Below are 14,691 nucleotides of genomic sequence, written 5' to 3'. Positions count from 1 at the left end.
ATCAATAATGCAAATATACATATAAAACCAGTTAGCAGTAATAAACCTAAAAGTGTAGGAATAATAATAATCAATAATAAACAAGCTCTATCGATGTCTAGGGGTAAATAAATTGTCATAGAAAAGTATAAAGTTCACTCCTTATAAGGCCACTCCTTCAGCCCACTGAGGAATGTTTATGAGCAAACTAGTAGACGATAAATAACCCTTGCAGAAGTCATAACACAGTAAATCAACAGTCTCTCTCCCCTCTCTTATCTGTAGCAAATGTTCTTGCTTGTTTTTCATCTCTTTCTCTAGGTCAGCATAGCAACAGTAATAGTTCATGTTTCTTGGTGGGGGGGGGGATGGTTAACTCTTCACCCCATTGTCTGTCAGGTCTGTTCATCACTCATAACACCACATAACAGTAAAGTCATATGTACAACCTTCATGAGTCCTCTTGGTTCTGTTTCAAAGCCAAATGGATATGTTTTTGAAGCTTCATGTTCCTGTCCACATATCCTTATGTTCCTTTTGCATTTCTTAAGTTTGAAAAATCATTGCCCATTGCTTGTTGCACAGCTGATGTGTCGCAGCAGAGTGAATTGCTCCTAAGATAAGAATGTGTCTGTTTCTAACATCTAATCTCAATTCTGAGTAGTCAATCAAATCCAACAGTTGCATAATTTGTGTGCAGGGTTGCTTGTCGAGCCAGGAGGTTAGGTTGCAAACGTTTTGTCACCAGTCAAGGTGACATCATCACTGCACAATTGAGTGTTGTTTCTGCTGAGCACTTGTGTTTATATTGGTCTGACTCGTTCTGATTGGTTGGCTGTTGGCTGTCACACTGGCCATGAGTTTCCATTGGCTCCTGGCCACTGGCCTGTATCCTTAGTTATTGGTTGTTGTAAGCATTGGTTTCTCAGCTCACCCCCGGCCCTGATCCTGCGGACGCATAGGTTCATCAGTTGCATCCAGGTCAATAAACTTGTTAATAGAGTCTTTCGTTGAAAGACAAGCTTCTAAGAATTCTCTTGATTTCTTGTTTTGTACTTCTGTCAGGATTTTTGTGGTTTCCCAGACAAACTTGTGTCCTTGGTCATCGTGTACTAGAACTAGAATACTACAGCACAGTACAAGCCATTCGGCCCTCAATGTTGTGCCCACCCATATATTCCTTAAAAAAAAGTACTAATCCCACACTACCCCGTAACCCTCTATTTTCCTTTCATCCATGTTCCTGTCCAAGAGGCTCTAAATACCCCTAATGTTTTAGCCTCAACCACCATCCCAGGCACCCACCACCCTCTGTGTAAAAAAAAACTTACCCCTGATGTCTCCCCTAAACTTCCCTTCCATAACTTTGTACATATACCCTCTAGTGTTTGTATTCATGCCCTGGGAAACAGGTACTGACTATCCACCCTATCTATGCCTCTCATAATCTTGTAGACCTCTATTAAGTCTCTTCTCATTCTTCTACGCTCCAAAGAGAAAAGTCCCAGCTCTGCTAACCTTGCCTCATCAGACTTGTTTTCCAATCCAGGCAACATCCTGGTATATCTCCCCTGCACCCTCTCCATAGCTTCCACATCCTTCCTGAAATGAGGTGACTAGAACCGAACACAATACTCTTAAGTGTGGTCTCAGCTGAGATTTGTAGAGTTGCAACATGACCTCTCTACTCTTGAACTTAATCCCTCTATTAATGAAGCTTAGCATCCCATAGGCGTTCTTAACTACCCCATCAACCTGTGCAGCGACCTTGAGGGATGTATGGATTTGAACCCCAAGGTCCCTCTGTTCATCCACACTCCGAAGTAACTGACCATTAACCCTGTACTCAGCCATCTGGTTTGTCCTTCCAAAATGCATCACCTCACACTTATCTGGATTGAACTCCATCTGTCACTTTTTTGCCCAACTCTGCATCCTGTCTATATCCTCTTGTAACCTTCGACAACCTACAGCTCCATCCACAACTCCTCCAATCTTCGAGTCATTGGCAAACTTATTCACCCATCCTTCCGCCTCTTCATCCAGGTCATTTATAAAAATCACAAAGAGCAGGGGTATCAGGACAGATCCTTGCGGCACTCCACTAGTCACTGACCTCCAGGCAGAATACTTTCCTTCTGCTACTACCCTCTGCTTTCTTCCTGTAAGCCAATTTTTTATCCAAACAGCCAAGGTTGCACAGATCCCATGCCTCATGACTTCCTGGATGAGTCTCTCGTGGTGGACCTTGTCAGATGTGTACTGAGATGAGTGATTGGGGCTCATCCCTTCTTAAGGCTACCTGATGTTTATGGAGTCTCGTGGACAGTTTTCTCCCTGTCTGTCCTACATAATGTTTGGTGCAGCTGCCACATTGAGTTAAGTATATTACATTTCTTTTCTCCATGTGGGCTGTTGGATCTTTGGGTCTTGAGACAAGCCTTCCGATGGGTGTGCTGGGTTTGTGTGCGACCATTATACCATGTAGTTGGAGCAGTCTTGCCGTCATTTCAGAAATATTCCCGAAGCACAAAACAAGAAATCAAAAGAATTCTTCAAATCTTGGTTCTCAGCAGAAGACTCTATTGACAAGCATACTGAACTGGATGCAAATTATGAATCTATGTGTCTGTGGGATCGGGCCCGAGGGGTGAACCACAGACTCCTGAGGAACCAGCACTTACAACAAGGGATATGGGCCAGTGGAGACAAGCAGCCAGTGCGACAGCCAACCAACCAATCAGAACAACAGGTCGGACCAATATAAACGTGAGCACAAACAACAGTCAATTGCACACTGATGATGTCACCTCAACAGGTGACAAAATGTTTGTGACTTAAATTCCAGGTTCGGCAAACACCGCTACATACAAACAGCCAACCCAAGCTACCAATTTTTTTGTCATTTCTGTTGACATAGTTAATTGCAATTTTGTTGCACCGCTGCTGATTTGACAAGGATGGTAGCAGATCAAAAAATCATACTTTTTATGTAATAATTCTTACCAAAATCTGAAATCTTCAGAAAGATTAACTATAGTTAATTAGGTTTGGTTATAAACCGTTGAACGTTAAGTGTTAAACTTTTATTTTCCTTTTGTAACTACTGTGTGACTTATTGACTGATACAAGCATTTTCTGGTTTATTCCCCCAGTGATTGTATTTGCATTATTTTCTTGTGGTTGAATTGATACTTTTGAGGGAGGGGAATATTAATAGGAATGTGTGCTGTTTTGTTTAGCCTCCTTGGGAAGGATATCTCTCCCGCTCCTCTTATTGACATCAGCTTGGTATCAACCTCAAGGAAATTTATTGATGCCTCACAGTACAGTGGCTCAGGGAGTACAGCTGGTGAGTACATCAGTTACTAAGGATACTAACATAGATACTGCCTACTTTTAACGTTTTATTATCAGATAGTATTTTAAGATCTAATTGAATTCTACAGAAGAAAAACACTAGGTGAAATAACAACAGAAATATATGTTTGGGCACCTTCACACCATTGTTAAGACATCTTACAATATTTGAATTTCGTGAAATAAAGAAACTTCTAAGACATTGCATTTTTCTCTGTTGTAGCAGAACTGGTGATAATCCAGAAGGCCCCAAAGGCTATTGACAGACAACTTAAATTGTGTTTCTAACATTGCCCTGATATAATATGTAGATTCTGAAGACATGATGAAAGACTGTTTTTGCCTGTTTACATGCACTGACTACATAATTTCATCAGCAAACCCATGAAGTCAGGTTATTTGGGAAGGTCATGAGAGACGTTCAGAGCCTTCTCAATCCCAAGGTCACCAAGCACCTGCTCCATCTTCACTGAAAGCAGGACTGTCAACAAGCTGCTTCTCAAGCATAAAATGTATGGTGAAATCCTGTTCATTTAAAGTGTGGCTTGTTCTCCATCCCTGCCCACTTGTTAGGTGAAGGACAGAACAGAGGTTCATAGTTGAGGGCATGTGTCTCTAGAAGGTGAAGATCCTGAATTCCCTGAGAAGTCAAGATGCTCTCTCACTGGGTCTCACAGAGCCAGAGGACTCCTTCCATTCGAAGGACACATCATCGCCTGGATTGCCACCTATCACAGCTGCCCACTGATTCTGAATTAGGTTTACTATTACTGGCATATGTTGTGAAATTTGTTGTCTTGTGGCAGCAGTACCTTTCAGCACATAATAATAAAACTATAAATTACAATATGAAGTATATATATAAAATTAATTAAATATATAGTGCAAAAAGAGAGGAAACAAATACTGAAGTAGTGTCCATTGAGAGATCTGGCGGGACAGGGGAAGAAGCTGGGTGTTTCCGAAACGTTGAGTGTGTGTTTATAAGCTTGTGTACCTCCTCCTTGATGGTAGCAATGAGAAGAGAGCATGTCCTGGATGAGGCACATCCTTAATGTAGGATGGCACCTTTTTGAGACATTGCCTTTTGAAGGCTCTGAAAGAAGTTTTTCTAACAGTGCAGTTAATGTCTATTAGAAATATCTTTGAAACGTGGGTAGATGAATGTTGAGATGAATGTTTCAATCGCTCTGATGTGGAGGCAAAGATTTAATGAGTAACTCTTCAAGAACTATCTTGGATTGTAACTCGGTGTGTTACAGTGGAAACCTAAATGTAAAAGAAGTGAAAAATGAACAAATAACAACAACCTTCCCTGCCTCTCTTCACTTAGAAAGTACAGGAAAAACTGTTTTGCAAGTCAAAGATGAAGTGGGATATTGAAATCTGTGAATTGAAATTGCTTCATTAATATTATTAATATCATAGGATCAAGCGGTGCATGAATATTTGGATTATTTTTCTCAGCCAGCCTTAAATAGATACAGACTTCATATCATCTATATCATAGCAACTCACTATTAGTTAGACTGTAATTAATACAAAATAATGTTGCATTCAGCATTCAAGGTTGATGTGAAATTGGTTAGGGCATTAAATAGTTCACTTTTTTGTGTGCTGAAGATTATACATATTAATCAGCCACATTGGAAGTTTTCATATTGATTACACAATAATTAATTTAAGAAAATATAGTTTATTCAGTGGTGTTAAACAGATAAAGTATTCACCCCCTTGGAAGATTTCATGTTTTATTGTTTAACAAGCTTGAATTGCAGTGGATTTAATTTGAATTTTTTGACACTGATCAGCAGAAAAAAGCTGTTTCTTGTCAAAGTGAAAACTGATCTCTAACAAAGTGATAGAAATTTAATTACACATATAAAATACTAAATAATTACAGAAGTATTCAATTCACTCCCCCCCCCCCCCTTGAATATGATACACCAAATCATCACTGGTGCAGCTAATTGGTTTTAGAAGTCACATAATTAGTTAAATGCAGATCACCGTGCGCAGTCAAGGTGTTTCAGTTGATGGTAGTAAAAGTACACTTGTATCTGGAAGGGCCAACAGCTGGTGAGTCAGTATCCTGGCAAAAACTGCACCACGAAGTCAAAAGAACACTCCAAGCAACTCCACGAAAAGGTTATTGAAAAGTGCAAGTCAGGAGATAGATACAAGTAAATTTCCAGGTCACCGAATATCCCTTGAAGTACAGTTAAATCAATTTAGAGCAGACCGTCCTCAGAAACTGAGCGACTGTGCAAGAAGGGGACCAGTGAGAGAAGCCACCAAGAAACCTATTACAATTATGGAGGAGTTACAAGCTTCAGTGGCTGTGATGGGAGAGGCAAGTTTTCCTTCCGGATTTCCCTGTATTTTCTGCATTAAGTTTGCCTCCTACCTTCATAGGCCTTCCAGGTCTTGCTGCAGTGAAGCATCCCCACAGCCTGATGCAGCCGCCATCATGCTTCATGGTAGGGATGGTGTGTTTTTGATGATGTGCTGTGTTTGGCTTACACCAAACATAGTGTTTAGTCTGAAGGCCAGAAGGCTCAATTTTGGTTTCATCAGTCCATGGAACCTTCTTCTAGCTGACTTAAGAATTTCCCACATGTCTTCTGGCAAGCTTTTGCTGAGATTTCACGTGGGTTTTTTTTCAACAGTGGCTTTCTCTTTGCCACTCTCCCATAAAGCTGTGACTGGTGAAGCACCCGGGCAACAGTTGTATGCGCAGTCTCTCCCATCTCAGGCACGGAAGATTGTAACTCCTCCAGAGTTGTCTCCTGGTGACCTCTCTCATTAGTCCCCTTCTTGCACAGTCACTCAGTTTGTGAGGACAGCCTGCTCTAGGCAGATTTACAGCTGTACCATATTCTTTCCATTTCTTGATGATTGACTTAACTGTTCTCCAAAGGAGGTTCAGTGCAGTGACTTAGAAATTCTCCTGACTTGTGCTCTATAATTACCTTTCTGCCGGATTGCATGGAATATTCTTTTGTCTTCATGGTGTCGTTTTTGCCAGGATATTGACTCACAAGCATTTGGATCTTCCAGATACAGGTGTATTTTTACTACAATCAATTGTAACACCTTGACTGTGCACAGTGGTCTCCATTTTGACTAATTATACGACTTCTAAAACCAATTGACTGCATCAGTGATAATTTGGTGTGTCATATTGAAGGGGGTGAACACATGTGTGTTTTATATTTGTAATTAATTTGTAGATATCTATTTTCACTTTGACACAAAAGGGTCTTTTTCTGTTGATCAGTTTCGAAAAGCCAAATTAAATCCACTGTGATTCAATGTTGTAAAACAATAAAACATGAAAACTTACAGGGGGGGGGGGGGTGAATACTTATAGTCACTGTATTTCACAGAGTGGTGTTCATAATCATCTCGGGAAATGTACTGTATATAAGATAAATAATTATAAATAACAGTTTAACCTAGATCCACAGAACACCACCTCATTATTCAAGAAGGCACAACAGCATCTACACTCTTGAGTAAATAGTGGCATGCAAGCCCCCTTTCCACCCATTCTAACAGCAGTCTATAGGAGTACCATTGACAGTTTCATAGAAACAGAAAACCTACAGCACAATACAGTCCTTTCAGCCCACAATGCTGTGCCGAACTTGTACTTACTTTAGAAATTACCTAGGATTACCCATAGCACTCTTATTTTTCTAAGCTCCATGTACCTATCCAGGAGTCTCTTAAAAGAGCTGATTATATCCCCCCCCCCCCCCAGTCGCCAGCAGCCCATTCCACACACTCACCACTCTATGTGTAAAAAAAAACAAAAAACTTACCCCTGACATCTCCTCTGTACCTAATTCCAAGCACCTTAAAACCATGTCCTCTCGTGTTAGCCATTTCAGCCCTGGGAAAAAGCCTCTGACCAGCCACACGGTCAATGCCTCTCATCATCTTATACACCTCTGTCCGGTCCCATCTCATCCTCCGTTGGTCCAAGGTGAAAAGGCTGTGTTCACTCAACCTGTTTTCATAACGCATGCTCCCCAATCCAGGCACCATCCTTGTAAATCTTCTCTGCACCCTTTCTATAGTTTCCACATCCTTCCTGTAGTGAGGTGACCAGAACTGAGCACAGTACTACAAGTGGGATCTGACCAGGGTCCTATGAGGCTGCAACATTTCCTGTCTGGCTGCATCATTGTGTGGTGTGGAATTTATAAGGCATCAGCCACAGGAGCCTACAGAGGACAATAAAAATCACTGCACGGTTCATTGGGGTCTCTCCCACCCCCCCCCCCCATTTGTGACATTTACCGGGAGCATTACATACAAATTGTTGAGGATAAAACATTTACACAGACAGTACGTGTTCCATATCTTTGTGAATATATCTTGACATGACTCTCAAATTTTTGTGTTCACTAAGTTGTTGAGTTTCAAAGGAGTAAATGATAAAAAATTGCTTCATTTCCAACAATAGATATTTTTGACAACTGTTTAGCTAGTTGAATAAATACAGCATGGCAAATACAGCGATTTTCCTTGATAAAGAAAAATGAGATACAGCCAATTAGTGTGAATTACTTTTTCAAAGAAGAATTATGTGGCAAGTTAGGGCTCTCATTTATAAAAGTAATTATTTATAATAAACTCTACATTTAAATGTGTTGTTACTTGAGCAGTAATTATGATTCTATAAGCCCAGCAAAGTGGAACAACACATTACTCCGTTAAATGGATCTGCAGAAAAGGAGTGAAGAAAATAACATAATATTATTCTTAAAAATATTTACTCTTACCAGTGTGCTGTACATGGGCTGGACTTCATTTTTGTACTTCTGCTATGCAATAGAATGTTACATCTGAGTTTGTTGTAACCAATCACAGATCAGATCCATGAGTTTTACTTGAAAATAAAATTATATTGCTCATGTAGCATGCATAGAGTACTATGTTTCTTTGAAGAAATGTTGATGTCATGTGCAGGTGGAAGGTGTACAACTAGAATATGTGTAGTTGTGAATTAAACATGATCGCATTATCAGCAAAGCCTTTTCAATAACAAACGAGAAATACTGCAGATGCTAGAAATCCAAGCAACACACACAAAATGCTGGAGGAACTTAACAGTCCAGGCAGCACCTATGGAAAAGAGTACAGTGAACATTTTGGGCTGAGCCCCTTCAACAGGACTAGAGAAATAAAGCTGAGGAGTCAGGGCTAGAAGGTGAGGAAAGGGAGGAAGAAACACAACGTGATGGGTGAAACTGGAAGGGAGAGGGGTGAAGTAAAGACCTTGGAATTTGATTGGAAAAGAGATGCAGGGCTGGCGAAGCAGGGGACTGATAAGAGAGGACATAAAACCATTGATAAAAGAAAAAGGGGGAAGAGCACCAGAGGGAGGAGATAGGCAGGCAAAGGAGGGAAAAGGGGATGGGGAATAGAGGTGGGAGGAGCATTCCCGGAAGTTTGAGAAATGAATGTTCATGCCATCAGGTTGGACGCTACCCATGGAACATAAGGTGTTGCTCCTCCAGCTTGAGTGTGGCCTCCTCATGATAGTAGAGGAGACCATGGATGGGCATGTCGGAATAGGAATGGGAAGTGGAATTAAAATGGGCGTCCTCTGGGAGATCCTGCGTTTTCTGGCCATTGGAGCATAGATGCTTAGTGAGGGGGGTCTCCCAATCTACATCGGATCTCACCAATGTATCAGAGGCCACACTGGGAGCACCAAATGTAATAGATGACTCTAACAGACTCAGAGGTGGTGTTGCCTCACCTGGAAGGACTGTTTGAGGCCCTGAATGGTAGTAAGAGAGGAGGTGTAGGGGCAGGTGTAACACCTGTTAATAACTTAAAACCTTTTCAATAATTTTATTCAGATGTTGCAAGTACTGCAGTTCCTTTAATATTTATCTTTGGAGTAGGCTGGAAGATGTCATATTTTCTCCTTTGCTGTATAATATAAACAAAAGGGGCAAAGCATTCACACAAAAAAAGATAAAATATGCAGATGCTGGAGCCCTGTTGAAGGGTTTTGGCCCAAAACGTTGACTGTACTCTTTTCCATAGGTGCTGCCTGGCTTGCTGAGTTCCTCCAGCATTTTGAAAGTGTTAATAAATGCAATTCTGCAATCTATTTGGTAAATGTTAGGAACCAATATTCCTTTCCATGCTTATTAATGGGAGATTAATGTTACATTCACCAAGGGATAAATGAGTGTGTAAGTCAATTAAAATGATCCAATTATAAGCTTGAATTGCAATGAACATCGAACACAAAAAAGTAAAGCACAGGAACAAGCTATTCGGTCCATAATGTTGCACAAAATCAGCTAAAAGGCAAATCAAAAATACCCAAAAACTAATCCTTCTGACCTACACCATGTTCATATCCCTCCATCCTTCTTACATTCATGTGTCTAACCAAACATCTCTTAAAAGCCTCCAATGTATTTGCCTCTACCACTTTAGGAAGTACATTCCAGGCATCCTTGACTCTCTGAATAGAAAACTTACCACTCACATCTCCTATGAATCTACCCCCCCCCCCCCAAATATTCAATGCATGCCTTTTGATATTGGACATTTTAACCCTGGGAAACAGATACTCTCTGTCCACTCTATCTATGCCTCTCATCATCCTGTAAACCTCTATCAGATGTCCCCTCTGCCTCTGCCTTTCAACCCAAGTTTACCCAGCCTATCGTGATAGCACTTACCCTCTAAACCAGACAGGGTCCTGGTGAATTTCCTCAGCACCATCTCCAGAGCCTCAACATCCTTCCTGTAGTGGGGCGATCACAACTGCATGCAATACTTCAGATGTGGCCAAACCAGAGTTTTATGAAGTTGCAGAGTTTTACAAATTTGAAATGGAATAACATAAAAACTAGAGATTTATAAAGCTGAAATGGAATAACATAGTAGCAAATGTAAAATGCATTGGAAGTTACATAATGAATTTGGGAACCAAAGTGGATTAACATTTCTAACAATTATTTGAGGCAAGAGCAGCTTTATACATTATTTTGTATAATCTGTGATTGCATTGACATACCTTTAAGTTAATAACCTTCTAAGTGATTTATATCTATTGATTAACTGTCAAGACTTGAGCAGGCTCAGTCTATATTGTGGTGGATTTCTGCCGTGGGAAAACAAAGACCAACTCTAGATTTCTTTAGGCTTGATTTGTGTGGTTCTGAGAGAAATTCTATCGAGTTCTGATGTATTCCAGTGTCAATGAGATAAAATAAATTTGTTGGCATTACAGCAATTTTCTTGAAGTGGTATCGTGATTCAAACCCAGAGATAAAATGTAGCTGCTTCATTTGTAGTATTACTGGATTATTCAGTGTAGAAGACTATTAAAAGTATACTGAAACTCTATTTTAACATATTAAATATCTCTGTGGCATGTTGATTGGATAAACTCGAGCCGTTTAAAATTCTGAACACTGGAGCATGTCTGTGTAACTTTATGATGCCTCAACCAGGTTGTGATCAATTGTGGTTGCTGCTGTTCTCTGCCAGATATCGAAGGATCTGTTTCTGAGAAAAGTACATTTTGTTTTGGATAAGTTTTAAAGGAGACTGGTTGACTCCTTTTGTGTAATCAATGAATGTTTTATTAAAGCAAGTAATGTCAATATTAAATAACACTGGAACAAAGTGTCTGGGACAACTGAATGTTTCTCACTGAACAGATGCAAATAACTTCCAACTGCAGTGAAATGATTGTGCTCCCAATCAAAGAATCAGTCACTCAGACATTGATTGTTTTAATGAAACTGTACCAACATACAATCTGGTGACGTTACTTGCTGATGAGGTATCAGAGATGTTGCATGAAAATACAGACTCCTTGATCTATTTATAAGGTAGGCATCATGACCCTGTAAGGTTTGGTGCATTTAAACATGATTAAAGTGTGAGTAACTGTTTGAAAGCTCCTGTCACATGGAACTGTTCAAAATATTAATATCTGTCTGTAAGACCTTCTTCTGGCTGTTTTTCAGTTTTGGATTGCTCAGGTTTCAATCTGACTATTCGATAAGCTTCAGGGTCTTGGTCTCAATACCTCTTATGCAGCTGGATCCTCAATTTTCTCATGTGCAAACCCAAGTCAGTTCTTGCCAACAGCAGCACCTCCACAATCTCCATCAGCACAGATGCACCACGAGGCTGTGTTTAGCCTCCAGGGCTACTCAGAATCAGAAGCAGGTTTATTATCACCGGCATGTGATGTGAAATTGGTTAACTTAGCAGCAGCAGTCCAATGCATTACATAATATAGAAGAGAAAAAATAATAATAATAAATAAGTGAATCACTTGCAGTATACACATATTGAATAGATTAAACAATTGTGCAAAGAACAGAAATATATTAAAAAAGTGAGGTTGTGTCCAAGGGTTCAATGTCCATTTAGGAATCGGATGGCAGAGGGGAAGAAACTGTTCCTGAATTGCTGAGTGTGTGCCTTCAAGCTTCTGCATCTCCTAATGCTGATAACAGTGAGAAATGGGCATTCCCTGGGTGCTGGAGGTCCTTAATAATGGACGCTGCCTTTCTGAGACACCGCTCCTTGAAGATGTCCTGGGCACTTTGCAGACTAGTACACAAGATGGAGCTGACTAAACCCACAATCCTCTGCAGCCTCTTTCGGTCCTGTGCAGTAGTCCCCCCCTCCCCCCCCCCCCCACACCCCAGTACCAGACAGTGATGCAACCTGTCAGAGTGCTCTCCACGATACATTCACAGAAGTTTTTGAGTGTATTTGTTCACATACCAAACCCCTTCAAACTCCTTACTAAGTCTAAACGCTGTTCTGCCTTCTTCATAAATGCATCGATATGTTGGGTTAGATCATCAGAGATCTTGTTTTATCCTTTTGACTATGAGGCAAAGCACAGCTGGAATTCCATATTTAAATTTGCTGACAATGCCTCAGTCATTGGCCGAATCAAAGGTGGCGATGACAACGTATAGGAGTGTGATTGGAAATCTGGCTGAGTGGTGCCACAACAACAAACACTGACTCATTGTCAGCAAGACCAAGGAGCTGATTATTGACTCTCGAGGGAGGAAAGCAGAAGTCCATTAGCCAGGTCTTTTCAGAGGATCAGAGGTAGAGAGAATCAGTAGCTTCATTCAGAAACAGAATCATTTTATTGTCTCTATGTAAAACCAGAACTGATTGTGGTTCGGTGACAAGCATAAAACACATAACAATATCATAAACGGACAACACAATAGCAATCACCAATTTACAAGGCAATAGGACGAAAAGTCATGAGTAATCAACAATTAGCAGAGTGGTCACTTATGCAAAGTCAATAATTAAACTTAAATACGTAAATGTGAACTTGTGAACAGGCTCAGTAATTATCAATAAACAAGGAGAGCAGGAAAGACCATTTAACAGATGTTGTGCAGGGACATTTAGGGTTCAATCCTCAGTGTTATCATTTTAGAGAGCTGTCCTGGGTCCAGCATGTAAGTGCCATTATGAACAAATCATGGCAGCGCCTCTACTTTCTTAGAAGTTTGCGAAACTTTGGCATGTTATCTAGAATTGTGACAGACTTCTAGAGATGTGTGGTGGAGAGTATAATGATATGTTGCATCATGGCCTGGTATGGAAGCACCAATGCCCTTGAATGGAAAGCCTACAAAAAGTAGTGGACATCCTAGTCGATCACAGGTAAAGCCCTCTCTGCCATTGAATGCTGTCCCAGGAAAGCAGCATCCATCATCAAGGGTCACCACCATACAGGCCATGCTCCCATCTCACTGCTGTCACAAGGATGAAGGTACAGGAGCCTCAGGACTCACCACCAGGTTTAGGAACACTTATTACCTGTCAAGCATCTGGCTCTTGAACCAGAGGGGTTAGCTTCACTCAACTTCACTCACATCATCTCTGAGCTGTTCCCACATACTATAGACGTGCTTTTAAAACTCTTTGTCTCATGTTCTCGATATTTATTGCCCATTTATTTATATTATATTAGTTTTATTTTTTTCTCAGCTCAAGCTGATTAAACCCAAGGTACGGGCATAGCCAAGCACACTCACTTCTTTGATCCACAGCATCTGCAGTTGTATTTTTGTGTTTTTACACTCATTTCTCAATTGCTAGAAACATTTAGACCAGGGGTCGGCAACCCGTGGCTCCGGAGCCGCATGTGGCTCTTTCATCTCTGTGCTGCGGCTCCCCGTGGCTTTGGAAAATAAATGATGAGTATTTAATTAAAATATATTTTATGTTAGTTTGTTAGTTTTTGAAATGTAATTCGAAATTTGAAGATTATGGTGATCTTGTACAATCTAAATAAAACGTTGTGGCGACCGCATTTCCTGGCACATCCGAACCGGCTCACAATTAGCCACCGTTCCGGCTAAGGGAGATAGCCTACGGGGGTTTGTGAGTACGTGTCTTTTGGAGCATCCGCGCCCACGGGGGCGGGTAGAGGGAGGCTTTAAAGCAAGGCTGTTTAGTTTGAATAAAGTTATCTTTGTCTGCAGTTTACCGACTCTGTGTTGTTATTTTAGCGCTGCGTGTAGCACACCGCTACAACATGTTTTTTATCGCTATTAATATACGTCACCACTGCCAATGCCTGACACCCGCCAGTGCGCGATTTCTTTTAATTTTTCGATCCAAGGTATGCTAACTATGGAGTAACCTTCAACCCAACATCTTTTTTTCGGAGTTCAAAATGTTTTTGTTGCATGCAGAAATGTAATTTCGTTTTGCCTGCAGGAGTTCATCAATTTCATAAATGCAACACATTATAGTTTGTTTATACATAGCATAAAGGCAAAAAAAAACGTTGTATGCAGTGTTATTTCATTTTAAATGTCAAACGGGTTTTGTGGCTCCCAGTGTTTTCTTTTCTGTGGGAAATGGGTCCATATGGCTCTTTCAGTGGTAAAGGTTGCCGACCCCTGATTTAGACTATTCTATTCTAACTTAGTCTTGTAGCTTTCTGGAGATTTACATAGATATTGCTGTGTAGCCCAAAATGTTCAATGCTTTTGTGTGATGACATTGGTGTAATACCAGTCGCAGATATTACTATTGGACAGTGTATACTCTGTTCATGTTCTGTAGTCCTTCAGTTTCCTCTTTTTGTTCAGCATATTTCTGGTATGTTATGTGTGTTTGGAATGGTAGCATCTATTAAGTAAGTACTTCCTGCTTGTTTATCCTATATTATTAGATCCGGATAGTTATTATGGATTGTCCTGTCTGTAATAATGGATTATTATTATTATTATTATTATTTATTTTACTTTCTTTTTGTATTTGCACAGTTTGTTGTCTTTTGCACATGGGTTGTTTGTC

At 40.4% G+C, this 14,691-nt stretch overlaps 1 protein-coding gene across 3 annotated transcripts in view; it reads left to right on the top strand.

Annotated features, from left to right (window-relative positions):
• Nucleotides 1–14,691, top strand: part of exoc4 (exocyst complex component 4) — a 502,794-nt gene that overhangs the window by 38,010 nt on the left and 450,093 nt on the right. For all 3 annotated transcript variants that reach the window (XM_059987073.1, XM_059987074.1, XM_059987075.1), the window contains exon 4: nt 3,222–3,331. In XM_059987073.1, the coding sequence (XP_059843056.1) occupies nt 3,222–3,331 (110 nt within the window). The remainder of the gene's footprint in view (nt 1–3,221; nt 3,332–14,691) is intronic.

This window comes from Hypanus sabinus, chromosome 13, assembly GCF_030144855.1.
Source record: "Hypanus sabinus isolate sHypSab1 chromosome 13, sHypSab1.hap1, whole genome shotgun sequence".
NCBI lineage: Eukaryota > Metazoa > Chordata > Chondrichthyes > Myliobatiformes > Dasyatidae > Hypanus > Hypanus sabinus.
Note: the sequence above shows the minus strand (reverse complement) of the source record. Positions and strands in the feature narration are given on the sequence as shown.